Here is a 17,919-nt window from a genome sequence, read left to right on the forward strand (position 1 = left end):
ATAAAAAAAACAATTTTTAAAGACAAATTTGGAATTATAAAAAGTTTATATTATAAAAATCGTAAAATGATGTGATTTGCTACCTTAATTTTGTTCTCATTGTATTTTAAGTTTATACAACTTCACACAACAAGCTAGTTGAAAAAAGAAAAAAAAATAGCTAAAAATCTTAAAATTTTTTTCCATACATTAAAAGTGTGATGAGTAAAATTTTTTTGTCTTAAGAACAAATAAAATTTTTCTTATGATAATATAATAGAATAACAATAGCATATCCTTTTGTAAACATTTTTATATATGCAAGTTGTTCATAATTAAAAAATATAATAACTTGCATTTTTCTTTTTATAATAAAAATGTGATTAAAAAAAAATAGAGATATATAATAATGGTAAAACAACAAAAGGGGTATATAACACAACTTAAGCAAAAATGTATACCCCTATTATCATTTAAAATGTTTAAGGAATGTTATTTTTCCATAGCACCAATAAATAATTAGTAGGATGAATCATTTATTATTTTCTAATATTTATTTATTATATTTGAGAATAAAAAATACATTTATTTTACAAAAAAAATGTAGATTTGAATTTTGTATAAGTTAAATTGATATTAACTATAATAAATGAATATTCATAATATAAAATTATTAATGAAAAATATGGTATATATTATTGGGGAATTTGTTATATATCATATTTAATATTCTATATTTGCTCATTTTTGAAGGAATTATATGTTTCATTAATATTTATGAATAGAAAACATGTATTAATAGTTGCAATATACATATAGCGAATTTAAACAATCGGGATATATTATAGTGAAATATTTTTCATATATATTAAAATGATAAACAACAAAAATATAAGATAACAAAAACAAACAACGCACATCATTTAAGTTTCAGGTAATAATTATAATTATTATATATAAAAAAAACAATTAATTCATCAAATGTAGACGATATTAAATTATGAAGATGTTCACTTTATTGTCATTTTACAAAAAATAAATAGACTTTTATCAAAATCATTTTATATGGATATTATACCTTTTTTGAGTTGAACTTTTTAATATTACGTTTTCGTTATCAATTAAACGCTATATATATTATAACAATAGTAGAAAATAATTGAAGTATTAAGTGTTGGTAATACTAATAAAGTTGTAAAGAAAAATAAATATAACAATAATGTATATTGGACTGTTATCAGATGAAGTTGATAATAATTTTGACTTGAAAAATGATTCTAAATTTGGAGGTGATCCTGTATGGTTATGTGGAACAAATTCGACAGTTTTTAATTTAAAATGTTCCACATGTAAGAAAAATTTGACATTTTTATTCCAATTATCAACCCCCTATGACACATACATAAGAGTATTGTATATTTTTTGTTGCATGAATAGTGCTAAATGCAATATGAATAAGAATAGTTGGGTATGTATTAAAGGGAAAAAAAAAATGTCTGAAAATTTAGAAAATATTGAAATAGTTGAATCTCCCATAAACAATTCTAATATATCGGAATTAAACAATCAAAAAAATACGGGAAAAAATGATATGAATATATATCCTATGACTTATAATAATAATAGTAATGAAAATATGGACTCCAAACCAACTAATTCACTTAATGAAAGTATTAAAAGGGAAGATTCAAGTATACATATTATTAATTCTCAACCTGAAAAATTAATAGACTGGAATACTTTATTTTCAAAAAATACAAAAAGCCAAAATACAAATGGATTGTCACTTAGTAATTGTATAAATGAAAGTTTAAATTATGCAAACGAAAAAATAAAAAATGATAATAATATATCTTATAGTAATAAAAATGCATCCAAAAACTATAATAATAAATGCAAGTCAATAAACAAAAATCATCAGATGAATAATAAACAAAACGAATTAAATCAAATAAATAAACAAACTGAAACGAATAATATAACTTTAAATGATGTTGATATGGATAATATTAAATTACCATGTTATTATATTTCTTTAATTGAAGATGATGAAGAGTGTGGAAACGATTATTTATATGAAAAAGCTACTAAAATGTATCAATCTTATGAAAAAAATATGAACACAATTAATGAACACGAAGAGTTGAATGACAATGGTAATATGGATAATGGAAGTGATAAAGACAATGTAGAACTTTTTGAAAATGATTTTAATGGATATGTTAAATTTTATTCATACCTAAGTAAAAATTATAATCAAATATTAAGATATTCATACAAAGGGAAGTTTTTATATATATACAAACATACAAAGAAACAGTTAAAGGGGAAAAACATGATTTGTTCACATTGTAAAAATAAATTAGTATTTGAGTTACAACTATTTTCTACTTTTGTATATCAAATAGAAAAAATATTAGAAAAAACATCGAATAATGTGTTAAAAAAATTATTAAACAATTTTAATGTAGGAAATGTCATTATATTTACTTGTGAAAAGGATTGTGTTGTAATTGACAATACCTATTCATATGAACATATTGAATTTGAAATTTTCTAGATATAGAAAATATGAAATCATTTATTTTGTGTTATTTTTTTAAATGTACAAATGCAACATATATAGTTTGAATACCCAAACAATTTAATGATATTGCTTTCAGTTATTTTAAATTATTTTGTTATTGATTTTTTATTGATTTTTTTGTTTTTTAATAAAATTTGATAATATAAACATATGCATATGCTCAACATAAAAAATTATATTTATACAAAAAAATGTCAAAATTATAACTTTAAAAAATAAAAGATCAAAAACGAGTTCAATAAGCTCACACATATTATATATATTTATACATATATAATATATGCACATTCGTATAAATGTGCTGGTCTCGTTTAGCATATATGCATATAACAAATTTATGGGAAATTTTTATAAACTTAAAAAAAAATTTATGCAAATTATGTGCAATGAAAAATGTTTCGTTATTTCATGGCTTGTCCATTCCTTTGAAAGATTATTTTTACCATTTTAAAAACGAAAATTTTTAGTGACAAACATTGCCCAAGGAAACTTAAGTCTTAGACTTCTGTTAAATATTTTTTCTATTGGTATTTCGAATTGTTTACAAAATGCAACAGTTATTCTTGGATCCATGTAATTAATTTTTGAAGTGCCTAATGCTATTGTTTTATTATCATCTCTTACTTTCATTTGATTTTCTAATAATTCTACCTTTTTAATAACAGCGATTAGTTTTTTTTTACATGATTCTTCTTTCATGTTTTCTTTGACTTTATTTGGTCGTAAGGATCCATCTAATGTAACAACTTTTGAAACAAAAGTAAATTCCTTTTCATTATTATTTTTTTTTAAATATTGTAAATATTTTTTATACTCTTGTATATCTTCATTATAAACTTCAATTTGTTTTTTTATTTTAGACATTGTTGTATCATGTTGTTTTGGAATACTTCTTTGATGGTTACAAAGAATAGCAACTTCTCTATTAGCATTGTTAAAAAAGTTAATAAGATCATTAATATTGGATACATCTACTTCTATTGGCGAATTTTTATCATCCATATTTTCTTTTTTCATCATATTTTCATTATTAGATGTATTATCATTTTCCTTTTTTTCAATTTTTTCATCATGTTGTGGATTGTTACAATCATTTAACACATTTGATGATGATGTTGCATTTTCTAATTTAATTTTTTTTGTTTTTCGTATATCAATATCACAAGATAATAAAGAATCATCATTTTTTCCTTTTATTTCTTTTAATCTTCTTAGTTGTTGATCTAAAGTAATTGAAGCATTATATGTACGAAAAACTTTTGCTGATAATGTTGGCATTATTTCTTTTAAATATTCATTTAATTTTGAGCAAGTTATTTGGTCGAATAACCCTTCATCTTTATTTTTGTTTTTACAAAATATAATCATATTAATATATGCTTGCTTATCAATTTTTACGGTATTAAAATATCGAATACTATCTTTACCTAAAAAGTCTAATGTTATGTAACAATCATCTTCTAAAATATCTTCTAAATTTTTAGGTAACGGTATCTTGGCCATTTGATTATTATTTTCATCATTTGTATTGTCATTTTTTATAATTACATTATGGGAAAAACTAACATGTTCTACTCTCAAACTACAGCAGCCTACTGTATCTGCTTCTTCATCAACATCTTTTTCTCCTCCTACTCTTAAAGCTAAAAAGTCGATTAAATAAACAGCTGTGCCTAATTGTTTATTAATCATGTTTTTACTCTTCATTTTATTTTGATAATCTTTTCTAATTTTATGTACACATGATTTTAACTTTCTAGCATTTTCATATTTTAAAAAATCTTTATACCCTTTAAATTTTGATTGAGCTGATAAAAATGTGTATTTTATTTGATCATTAATACTATCTTTATAATAAGCTAGCCATGTAACTTTATTATCATGATATATATCTCCCCAATTGTGTCCACACATATCATCATAGAGTCTTGGGGCAGGTGCATCTTTACTTATATTAATTACAACATCTTCTGGAAAAATTCTTTTTTTTAATAATCCTTGTTTTGGATGCTCTCCTCTACCTCTAAATAAACCAGGTGGTTCTGCTTTGTTACTTGAAATTTTTTCACGAATCCAATCAACTAATGCAAATGTATATGGTAATTCTTTTTCCATCCGAATTTTTTTGTCTTCTTCTTTTTCTTCTTTTGTTTTATTTAATCGTTCGTCCCTTAATTGAATTAAATGCTCTTTAATTTTCATAAAATCAATAAACTTAAAATTTGATATATCTCCGTTCTTTACTTTATGCTCATTTTCTCGTCTTATAATATTATCCTTCTCTAAATTATTTATAAATGTTTTAAAAAAATTTAATATAAATTTATCTTTTGTACAATAATCAGTTCCTATTACACTACACCAATATGTAGCTAATTCCTCTGCTTTAGGATTTAATTCTATTTTAATGCTTTTATAAAAAATTGGAATATCGTGTTTTACATATGGAGGAGAAAATATAATACCTCTATGCTCTAAATAATTCCATTGTGTATCAGATTGATCATCTATTTTTTCCCACCATCTATTTATTGGCTCGAAATTTTCTTCAGATTTTTTAGGTATCTTTTTTGATTTTTTAATCGTTTCTTTTTTTATTTTATTTGGAATTTTTTTTTCCTCTTTAACTCGCACCGATTTTTCACCTGTTTCCCTTTTTTTCTTTACAGCTTCTTTTAAATGTTTCAATGTCTTTTTTCCTTCACTGGTATTATTTGAATTTAAATTATCATTATCAGCACTAATACTTTTTTGTTTTTTTTTTATTTTACACACATTTAAATTTTCTTCACTTTTCCCTTTTACATTTAATTTCGATCCCACACGCCGAATAGTACTGCCTTTTTCCTTTGCATTTGGCTTATCATTATTCGTTATAAGATTTTCTTTATTCGATATACAAGTTGTATTATCATTTTTTTTGGTGTCATTTAATTTAGTAGAATACACATTTTTTTTAATGTTGTCAATTAATATATCATCATCGGATGTGCTATCATCATCTCTATAATTATTTCCTACTATGCTCATTTTACATCCGACAAAAAAGTTAAAATGTGCAAATGTGTATAAAGTTAACTAAAATCCTTAAGATAATATGGTTTATAAAGATTTAAACTTTAGTACATAAATCTGTAAAGAAAATTATATACATAATTTAATCTTCATACCCAAATGTTTACAAATACAAAATCAAATATAATATCACACAGATATTATGTTTATATGTGTATGATACAAAATAAATTTTATATACAATTTTCTGCATTCAAATAAAGGATAATTACAACAAATTAAAATGTTAATTCATAATATGTCCCAAATATATTTAACATACCAAAATAGCATGATTAAAATTCAAAGCTAAATTCAAATTCATTATAAATTTATTCGTTTTTTTTTTCCTTTTTTGTATTATATTTATTTTTTTTACATTTTCCCTCACCCTCGATTTATATATATTTTATGTGTAACAAAAAATATTATGCGTGTTTTTTTATTTTTTCACAAAGATGAAAGAAATATATTTTTATTGTGTGTATTTAAAAAAAACACAGTATTAAGAAAATTAAAAAAATGAGAAAAAATTATGTAAATTAAGCATTTTCCTCTTTTCATATATTTAAGGAAAATTTATTATGTTCACACAATTTACGATTATATAATTAGCATCAAACAATGCGCCATTGAATTATAAGCCATAATACAATAAAGTATGGTTATATATTATCGTTAAACTAATTAAAAACACATATTAAAAATAAAAAGAAATATATATATAATTAAAATGACCCAAAACATCCAATAATATAACATATATTATGTATAAACATATTTAAATGTCTAATTTAATATATATCGAAAGATGCATATGATATATTAGACATGTATATAAAAATTATATAATACAATATTTGATTTAATGTTGAAATTTGTTTACATTAACTATTTTATACTCTTTCGTAATGTATGTTATTTCATTATTTCTCCATAATCTTGCTTGATATCCATGTTATGTATAATATTAAAATTTGATCATTCTTTGCTTAAATTCAATATTGAAGTGAATAGATGGTGATTTGACTTTTTACAAATCAATAAAATATATATTTCCATGAAATGTTATATAGCTTTAAATCATTTTGTTTTTTAATTTATTATTATACACAAATTTACATAATTGAAGGTTTAAAATTTTAAGGGTATTTTCCTTTCATTGTGTACCTACGTAGAATCTATAATACATTAAGTAGACCAAGAACATTTTTTCGTTAAATTAACTTTACAAAAGAAAACTTTATCCTCTTAAAATATAGTGACCATTTATATTTACTTTTCTTAATTTTACTATATACCCTGTAAATATTAGGAATTAGTCTTTCCAAAAAAATATTTAAATTCATATTGAATTATGAATTTAAAATTTATTAATTCTATAAATGCTATATAAAAGCCTATCTCTATATATGCGCCAAAGATAAAAATAATTTTTTTCGTGACCAATAAAATCTCATTTTTTTCATATGCATTGTATTTACTACTAAATTTTAAATGTAAATAAAAAATTGTTAAGTATTATATGATTTTATAATAAATTTGTAAAATATAATTTTATTATGGAAATAATAATGGTTATGTCAGGATGGCCGAGTGGTCTAAGGCGCAGCGTTTAGGCCGCTGTCCGTAAGGGCGTGGGTTCGAACCCCACTCCTGACAAAAATTTATAATTTATATTATATATGAATTTTGTTATATTTTAAAATAATTGTATTATAATTAATATAATTTCTGGTACTATTTATTATAAATATATATAATAAAATTATATTTACAATTTTAATAATCCAAATATATTATTCTATATCATAATTATGCTATTAATACTCCTTTTTAATAACTGTCAATGTGATATTAAAATATAAATTTAAATTTGATAAGCATAAAAATTGTAATTAAAAAAATTATTTTGAATTTTAACTTTTAAGAGAAAAAAGTGTAAAGGGTATCTTTGATGGATGTAACAAAATCCGTGTCAAATAAATGTATATATGCAACTCATCCCAACCCTTGTATTTACATCTATAGAAATTATTTCATTTAAAGATCTTATTAAAAAAATAATTGCATATTTAATTATTGAGCAAGGTACTCCCCCATATTTTATAACGGATTATAGAAATTACAATATAAATAATATTGGCATTTGCATTGTAATCGATCATAAGCGAACAATAATTATATAATCTGACATTAAGTATATATGCTTTCATTTTTAAGATGCACATTTCATTAAAAATAGCAATAATTTTTATAATATATAAATCTGTAATCCAACACAATTAGGTGAAATGATAAGGAAAATGCGAATACAATACATATTCAGACAATTATATTCTTGGTGTTCGTTATTTTTATAATATAATAGGAATGCTTTCTAAAGTATATATATCCAGCATATGTAGAAAAAATTGAATACAACACATAAAGCTTGATCTAGGCAAATACTATTTTTCTTTAATTCGGAAAATTCTATAGATTAAAAAAATGCAATAACGCAGTTCAATATGTAAAGATTTATATTAAGATATATAGAGAGCAATGTATATGTATTCAATAAAATTACATTCGCTTCAAAAAATTTATATTCGGCCTATAAAAAATTCACAATTTGCAATAACCATTTAAATGGTTTTATTTATATATACTTATATAATCATTGCATATAATGAATACTATTAAAAATTAATATTTGCTTAATGTTGTCATTTGTCTTATTCTTTCATAAAATATATGCATGTTACATAAATAGAAAATCACGTTTTTAAGGTGTATAACAATTTAAAATATACTTTATTATGAAACGAGCAATACATGATATGCAAATATCTTTCTTCAAACGTTCACATTTTGAAAATTTTTAATATGTTTTCTCAATATCATTCTGTCTTTGTATAAAATCAAATGAAAGATGTAATAATGTACGCATTATAAAATAAAACAAAATATTTTATTGAGGTTTAAAACATAAATATACTTTTTTCAAATGTAAAAATCAACTAATGCCAAATAAAACCATAATAAGTTAAAAAGGTTTAATCAAAAAAACATATTGTCTATATTACTCTCACAAATAATGACAAAGCAACATGCGTGAATCGACAAACTTTAAATGTATATGGCCCTCTTTTGTAATATATATTTTATGTATAGTCGTTTCATTGGGAATTACTACCCTATTTATCCTTAATATATTATTTGTTTTTAAAATAGTAGCATAAGAATATTAATAGCATGATACACATTATTTGAATAATAAATATGCCAATCTAAAATTATTCAAAATGTCCTAACATTATTATTCTATATATTTATGAGTTATAACTCCTATTATATTTTGAATTTTAATTTTTTAGATACTCAAATTATCATATTTATAGTATAGTGTGATTCTAATAAACAATACAAATTGGTTATATTTCAATGAAATGAAAATGTTTCTATTTTTTTTAACGTGAGAATAATTTATATTATGAATAAAAGTATACATTTATTGTCTAATTATGTAATATAGCACATTTACATCACATAGATTTATTTAGGGTTCAGTCAAAAAAATTATATTGTATTGCGGATATTCGCCTAAGTAAACTACAATCTATGTTACATTAAATAAAGACATAAATGTGCTTATAAACAATAGCATTCATTATTCATGATTAAAAAGAAAAAATACAAAGTTTTATTTGCTGATTTTTGCTCTTTTTTTCTTAAATTTAAAATATAAACAATTAACATGGTTATTATAGCTTGGAAGTGTTTTACAATAAAATAGTTTAAGGAATCTTTATTTCATTCAGCTTCTCATAAATGTTTTTTTTTGTGTGTATGATATTGATATTCATGGTTGATAAAATGTGATACTAATAATATGAAATCTTCATCAGTTTTTATCCATGCATAATTTTTATAGAACTATCAAAAATAAATTTACCCCAATATACCTTTGAAAATATTAAAATATATCAAATGGATATAACCCTTTCCTTTTATAATAATGTATTAGTAGCTAGAATTAACCATAGCTTTTAAAACACGCGGTTTATACCATTAATCATTTGATTTTACAAATATGTTTATCTCTAATTCTATATATTGCTTTAATTATTATATGAAATATGTGTATATGTTTTTTCAGAAATCGATAAATTTATATAAATGTCTACATAATGGGATTTATTTGATCCTCATATTAAATGAGTTTCTATTTTCAATAATAAACCATATATCCACCTTTAAGAAAAGATATTTATGGCAATGCATTTTTTTAATGATGCAATTTCATTATAAGACATTCATAATAAGAATAATGTTAAAGGGATTTACTTAATTTTTGTACTTATTATTAAAAAATGCTATGACATACAGGCTACTTTATATACTATTCTAAGATTTCCAGAAAAAAAACCATTAAAAGACCATTATCTTAATAAAGGTCCCCAGAGTTACATATGTTTAAAATGACATATGTTTTATTGTAACATTATAAAAATTATTTTTATCTATTATATAGTTTGTTTATCCATTAATAATACAATAACATCTTTTTATTTTATAAGGATAAGTTGATAAACTTTTTAGACAGTCGCAAATCGATTATGCTAATATAATAAGTAAATACATAGTATATAATGAAAAATCATTCGTTAAAATTGAAAGTTTTGTAGAGGCATAAATACGCATATCATATAGATGTAAGATATGTTTCTTCCAAAGAATACTATTAGAATTGAATTTAAAGTGTAAAGAAAATATATACCAAGTTATAATTTCAAAAATCTTAGAATTTAATCTTATGGTATTTTATCTACTAATACAGAGAAAAATCGTATAAAACAAATGATATTGATTTAAGAAAATATAAACTCTGGATATTATATATATAAATGTAAAATATCACTTTATAATAATTATTACAAAATTATATATGTATATAAAATAAAAAAACAATGAAAAATGCAATATATAATAAAACAATTTTATTAAGCCCATAAAAATTTAATAATGATTAATTAACTTAAAAATTATATATTAGACAATTATTAATATGGTAAAATAAATAATTATTAAATTAATATTATTAATATATTAAAATAATTATATTAAATATATATTAAATATTTAAAAATATAATAATAATTAAAAAGACATTATATTATTAAATAATTAATTTAATTAAAATAAAAAATATTATATATTTATAAATAATTAAAATAAAATATATTTATAAATAATTATACACTTTATATTAACAAGTTAAAATAATATATATTTATTAATAAAATTAAATAATTATATTAAATATATAATAAATATAATAGTATTAATTAATTAAAAATATAATATTAAATGTATATAATAAAAATTTATATATTTATAAAAAATTATTAAATTTATATATAAAAATATATTAAATTAATTAAAATTAAATAATAATATTATATTAAATTATTATATATTTATTATTAAATAATTTAAAATAAATAAAATATTATAATATATATAATTAATTAAATTAATTTATTAATAAATGTTAATAATGTATTAATTAACAAATATAAGACATATTATATAATTAATATTATTAAATAAAATAATAAAACATATTTATTTAAATAATTTAATGAAATAATATATAATTAAAATATTAAATAATTAATAATTAAATTAATTTAATATTAATTAATAAATTATATATATTATTTAAATTATTAATATATTTAATATAACAAATAAATTTAAAATAAATAATTAATTATATATTAATATTATAAATAAATTAAATATATTATATTTTAATATAAAATAATTAAATTATACAATTAATTAATATTATAATATATTAATTATATTATAATTATTTTTATTTATTATTTAATTAATAAATACAAATTAATAATTATTTTATTATAATTTTATATTTAATATAATAAATTATATTTTTATATAATTTAAATTTATTATTATATTATATTTAAAATATATTTGTATTTAATTTAATTAATTATTTTAAATTATAAAAAATAAAATTAATACTTAAATATCTATTAATAAAATTATATTAATATAATTATTATAATAAATTTTAATAATAATATTAAAAATAATACACCCATTTACCAAAATTATTATAAATAATATTATTACTAAAAACAATTTTATATAATATTAAAATTAATTTATTAATATAAAAATATACATTATTTTATAATATAAAATTAATATTTTAATTAATTTTATAAGCATACCTTTTTATTATCATAATATTTGCTCTACTAATGAAGCATATTTAATATTGTCATTTTTACGATTATTATAAATATAGTACATGGGATATTTCTATTCTAGTTCTATTCAAAAGATTAATATACTCTTATATAAAGCTGTTACATAAATATAGATATTGAAAAAATATTATAATGCTTCTTTTTAAATTCCATACATTATTTGTTTTCAAATGTCTTCATTTTGTAAAGGTGTTAAAAGACTTCCATTCTTAATTAATCTTTTCCCAATACATAGAGTTCAATATATGGAATGATAATTGGAGATATTTTTTATCTCATTTCTTTCATAGGAATTTTTATAAATACACTATGAGAATTACTTTAGCTTCTTACTGTTTCCAGGATATGCTAAAATAAGTATTATCACCTTGTTATTAAAAAGCATAAGCATTATTCCCAAAATATAATATTCACACATCCAAAAAACATTATGCTTTCTACTAAATTTATAATCTTTAATAAAAGCTAATCTTTAAAACCAATTGTTTATAAATTTTAATAGTTTATATTTTAGAATATATATACAAAAAAATGTATATAATGATGATTATTACAAAAAATAAAATTATAAGACAAGGAAATAATTCAGTTCCCATATGATAAATGTATATACATTTGACTATATTTAATAAAAATGCTAAATTTCACAATTTTCTTCTTAAACATAAGTTGTTTTATATTCTTATCAGGTTTTTCATCATAAAATTGTAGTTTGTAAAACTTTTTAATAAAACAATTACTTGTTATGCTTAGAATCATTGGGTTATGTTTTTTGTATTATTTTATTACTTTTAAATTATTTTGTTGTAACTAAAAACATTAATATATTATGTCTGAATTGTTGTCCATGAATTATAAATATATAAGAATTAAATTACTGCTTTAAAAAGGTATTTTTATAATGAAATGGAGAAAACCAAAGCTGATGATAACGCATTTAAAGAAAAAAATGAATCTATAATTCCTCGGAAAAACGAACAAATTGTCCTTTCTCATCGCTATAGAAACTGTATAATGCATAATACATTTTCTGACACTTTAAAACCTGTAGAAATACAATATAATGATTTGCTTAATGCAAACACAAAAGGCATGCATAATATTATTTTTTTAAGAAAAAGCATTGATGTATCAAATCGTAAAAATGATAAACACCCAAAAAAAAGGAATAGTGATAATAAGGGTCAAAACAATCTACCAAATGTGTGTAATAATATTGTAGAGTCACATCCTCTTATTGATTATGAAAATTTGGTTATGAAAAAAGCATTGAAAAACTTTTTTTTTCAAAGAAAAATTAGCAATATATATTCAATCACTGAAATTACTAATAAAAGTAAATCGAATACAAATTTCGAGGGTTTTGATTATGCAGTGTACAGTGGAACTAAAAATGAGCATGCAGACAAATTCCCTATTATAAAATCCTTAGAATCAAAAAACAATTATACCATTCCAAATACTGCCCATTTAAATAGCATTGAAACACTCAATTACAGTAATATTATATACTGTGAAATTAATAAAAGAAATTTCAATCCGAAAACTAGAAATATAAATAAGGATGTCATTAAAAACAATAGCAACATGTGCATAGAAAATGATAACTGTTTGGTTAATAAATTTAAAAATATTAAGGGCAATAATAGAAAAATAAATGTGAAATCTCGTGAAAATCATATTTCATGTGTTGACCACGAAACTATTTTCAAAAATAACTCTCTGTCTTTAATAGAAACACACGAAAATGATATGGAAAAAAGGTTAAAAGAAAACGATGTAGTTCACCCTTCAGTAAAATTAGAAACACTTGATGATTTAAATCCTTTTCTTAACAAAAAGATAAAAAAAGCGAAAAAAAAAAATGGAGGAGCATGTTTTTGTAGTTTCAACAATTTTTCATTTCAATTTTTGATGTCATGTGATAAAATATAGAACTTGAGTACTAATCTTTTTTGTTTTATACATATATAATTATTTTTAAATTATTTAAAACATCTAATATATTTTGTTTTATACTTCTATATTTATAGGTTTTTATTTTTAGATTGATTTAACTATATTTTTCATTTATCAATTTTGCACACATTTTTACACCTTTTTTAGATATTACGAATTATATATTTTGTCTATAATATAATAATATTTATTTATTTGATTTTCTCTAATAAAACATAATGCTTTCATCTTAAAAGTCATCAAATTGCAGATAATGATAAAATAAACGAAAATAATTTAACGAAGAATTTAATTATATAATTTCATAACGTCCTAAGAACCTTACAAAAAAATATATTTAATAAGGTATTACCGGAAAAAGTACAATATTGTACATGTTTAATTGTTTAAAAAACATATTCAAATTTCATTTTTTTTCTATAAGTGTTTTCAAAGATATGCATTTTAAAAGACCATAGGTTTCTCTAAAATAACTCTATAAAAGCATAAATTATTATGAAAAATAAAAATAAATTTAGAAATGATAAACATAAAAAAGGAAAATATCGAAGAAGATAAAAAATCAACTATAGACAAATTAGATAATGATGAATATAATGCAACATTTTTAGTGGAAAATGATAATAAAGAAAATGATATTGACCATTTGAATAAGCAATTTGAACAAAATGTAAACGTATGTCATGATAATTCAAATACAGAATCAAATTTAGAATCAGACAGTGATAATTCAGAATATTTTGAAAAGTTATTAAAGAATGCCAAAGTAATTAATATATCAAGCTTTGATAAAAATGAAATAGCTGCAGACAAAAGTAATTATTTTAAAACATATGCATTCTCTTTTTAATTATTGAATTATTATGTTATAATATCAACATATAATATTCTTTTGCATAATATAAACATCTGAGCATTTGAAATAAAAGATGCTTAATTATGTTTTATATATAATATTTATTTTTATTTCAAAGGAGAAAAAGGCCCAATCAGCATTCCAACTGATGATAAGCATTTTCTTATGGCTCTTTCATTCATACACAACTTTATGATTGAGCATGAATTTATAGAATCACTTGAAGTATTTGAAGTTAGACAAATAATTATGCTTTTAATTTTAAATGGTTTTTATTGAGGGTGTCTTTTGTTTTAGTTGTATCTATACGTTTCTGTTAATAACTGCAAATGTAAAAAAAAATAAAATTAATTATTTTTAAATTAGAAGGAATATTTAAAAAAATATGGCGAAGATATTAATATACTAAGAAAGGGTAAACGTGAAGATATACTTACTCAAAATGAGCTTTTGAGGAATGACTTTTGGAATCATCAAGAATTTACAAAGGACATTCAAAATTCTCTAGAAGAAGCAAAGTAATTAGTTTCAAATATAGTATACACTAAAACACTTTTTTTTCGTATCATTTAAACACACGTTTAACTTTTAAACATTTTTTATATAACAGTAAAAAAATCCAAAAAACAATAAAAGAAAGAGACTACTATTTAATGCATCATAAAAGAGTTATACAGGAAAAGGAAACCTTGAATAGTATTATTAAAATCATGGTGTTCGATATCTATAGATATTCAATATTATGTTCATTTTTTATGTATCATAAATGAATTCTTTTAATAATTTTATTTTTATACCTTTTATAGAAGAAATCCAAAAGCAAAAAAAAGAAATTGAAAAGATTCAGAATTCGATAGGGGAAATAAAGGCCAAATATGAAGTAAATATTCAAATATGACGGACATGTCTTTTTTTATATTTTAAAAATTAACAAAAAATTTCAACTGAAATTTCTTTAAATAAATATAATACATAACACCTTTTCTTTTTTTCAAAGTCTACATTTAAAGAAAAAATGCTAGTTACATTAGAAAAAGAAAAAAGAGACACAAAAATTGAAGGTTTAAACAAGTATATTGAACGGCTTAAAGATTTATTAGGAAATAACACATCACCCTCATTGGTTAATATTTCCTCTAATGACGAAAAAGGTAATAACTTAACTGAAAGTACCATTTCAAAAGACGATAAAAAAATATCAAAAAAAAATCCCAAAAGAGAAGATACTCCATGGCCCAATAATGAAGATTCCCCTTGTGAACTAAGTGAAAATGAATATGACAAATATAATATTAATGTTTCCTCTTTAAGTATTGAAAAATCCTTTAATGCTCATAACAGTGCGGTATTAGGTATTGCTTACAACAAAGAGGTTCAATTAATAGCAACAGGAGGTGATGACGGTAAATGGAAAACGTGGAGCACATCAAATTATGAATTAGTGATGGAATCACAAGCTCATAAAAAATGGATAGGAGATATATGTTTTAATAAAAAAGGAAATATTTTATGTACATGTAGTGGAGATTCTAAAATAAAATTATGGGATATGGTTAAAGAAAAGTGTATTCATACTTTTATGAATTCAGCTGGCCCTATATGGAGTCTATCATTTCATTATGAAGGTTTTTAATTTATAAAAATTACATATTTATATATAGATAAATGCATATATGGAATTTAACTTTTGTAATGAAATTGTATAAAAAAATGTCTTCAGTTTTTAATCTTTTAATCGAATTATATAAAGTATAAAAGAGTATGTTTACACATATAAATTATTTATATGAAACAAGTTAATATATATATTTATTATTATCCATTTTATAGGGGATTTTTTTGCATCCGCATCCATGGATCAAACAATCAGAATATTTGACATTAATAGCTTAAGACAAAGACAAATATTAAGAGGCCATGTTGATAGCATAAATTGTGTAAATTTTCACCCATTTTACAAAACCCTCACTAGTGCATCTGTTGATAAAACAGTAATAATTCCCCATTTACACATAAATCCCATATTTATAATTTTAATAAAGATTTCGAACATATAACATTTTTTTAATATAGGTATCAATATGGGATATGAAAAGTGGGCTATGTATAAATACATTTTATGGGCATAGTTTTCCGTGCAATTACTCTAATTTCAGTACAGATGTAATAATAATAATGATAAAAATAATTAAAAATATTTTTTGTGTTTAAAAAACAAAAGCATTAATAACATGATCGTTTATATTTAGGGGAAATGGATATATTCTTGTGATTCTGGAGGAATCGTTAAGATTTGGGACGTTCGAGCAAATAGATGTCTTATTAATATCGATGCAGGTTTCTTATCCTATATATCACCAAACTATTGTTTTGTTTTTGCATTTGATTTTTCTATATAATTATTTTATTTTTTTATTGAAATTATAATTAGGACCATCAAGTGCAAATAAATGCCCAATGGATAAAAATAATAAATATTTATTTATAGCATCAGAAGATAATACGATAAAAATGTATGATATTTTAAATTAATATTTCTAATTTAATTTGATTATATAAATTATAGTTTTAAAATGTATACTTTTTTTAGATTTGACGTTGTAGAGAAGAAATTTGTTAGGACACTAAAACATGAATTTCCAATAAAAGTAAAAATAAATACAAAGAAAAAACATATACAAATATATAATATGTACTATATTGACGTAATTCCTTTATTTTGAACATTTTTTTATAGAATATTCTCGTGGAAAATAATAAACTAATATATTCTTTATCCAATGGAGACATTTTCGTAAGAGGACAACAAAAGGAATAGACATTAAATCATAATAAAATGGATGTAAATATCAATAATACATTTTTTGAGTTGTGTCATAAAGGATACAACTAAAATATAACAAAATATTGGGAAATATTTTTTTAAGGAATGGTTGAAATGTTTATTTTTATGCTTCAAATTTATTTTGTTTTTTATAAAAATATATTAATAACAAATATTTTTTATATAATACGAATTTTTTCATTTATGATAGTAAACCAATTAAAACATCAATAAAAACTGATATCATATTTAATACGTGTTTATACATATGAATAGCTTTATATCACGATAGAGTTATAAATAATTGTATACAATATTTAATCATTATTAAATAATACAACACATAAACTTAAATATAAGTTTATATGAA

At 20.8% G+C, this 17,919-nt stretch overlaps 4 protein-coding genes and 1 non-coding gene across 5 annotated transcripts; 4 read left to right on the forward strand and 1 right to left on the reverse strand.

The window, feature by feature from the left end:
• Positions 1 to 1,198: 1,198 nt before the first annotated feature.
• PVVCY_1101090 (conserved Plasmodium protein, unknown function) lies at positions 1,199 to 2,539 on the forward strand (the record flags this gene model as incomplete). Its single annotated transcript, XM_008626264.1, has 1 exon — positions 1,199 to 2,539. One exon carries the CDS (start codon positions 1,199 to 1,201, stop codon positions 2,537 to 2,539), a length of 1,341 nt encoding a protein of 446 aa, XP_008624486.1.
• Positions 2,540 to 3,013: 474 nt separating this feature from the next.
• On the reverse strand, positions 3,014 to 5,596 carry PVVCY_1101100 (topoisomerase I, putative; the record flags this gene model as incomplete). Its single annotated transcript, XM_008626263.1, has 1 exon — positions 3,014 to 5,596. One exon carries the CDS (start codon positions 5,594 to 5,596, stop codon positions 3,014 to 3,016), a length of 2,583 nt encoding a protein of 860 aa, XP_008624485.1.
• A 1,606-nt stretch (positions 5,597 to 7,202) lies between these two features.
• PVVCY_1101110 lies at positions 7,203 to 7,282 on the forward strand. The gene has a single exon. It is a non-coding gene; the product is annotated as a tRNA-Leu (tRNA).
• Positions 7,283 to 12,816: 5,534 nt separating this feature from the next.
• On the forward strand, positions 12,817 to 13,845 carry PVVCY_1101120 (conserved Plasmodium protein, unknown function; the record flags this gene model as incomplete). The annotated part of the gene is made up of 1 exon (XM_008626262.1): positions 12,817 to 13,845. One exon carries the CDS (start codon positions 12,817 to 12,819, stop codon positions 13,843 to 13,845), a length of 1,029 nt encoding a protein of 342 aa, XP_008624484.1.
• A 544-nt stretch (positions 13,846 to 14,389) lies between these two features.
• Positions 14,390 to 17,543, forward strand: PVVCY_1101130 (WD repeat-containing protein, putative; the record flags this gene model as incomplete). Its single annotated transcript, XM_008626261.1, has 12 exons — positions 14,390 to 14,684; positions 14,844 to 14,959; positions 15,092 to 15,243; positions 15,336 to 15,421; positions 15,532 to 15,605; positions 15,723 to 16,350; positions 16,556 to 16,716; positions 16,799 to 16,888; positions 16,975 to 17,062; positions 17,157 to 17,238; positions 17,316 to 17,373; positions 17,463 to 17,543. The coding sequence occupies 12 exons, from the start codon at positions 14,390 to 14,392 to the stop codon at positions 17,541 to 17,543; spliced, it is 1,911 nt and encodes a 636-aa protein (XP_008624483.1).
• Positions 17,544 to 17,919: the final 376 nt, after the last annotated feature.

This window comes from Plasmodium vinckei (genome assembly GCF_900681995.1).
Source record: "Plasmodium vinckei vinckei genome assembly, chromosome: PVVCY_11".
NCBI lineage: Eukaryota > Apicomplexa > Aconoidasida > Haemosporida > Plasmodiidae > Plasmodium > Plasmodium vinckei.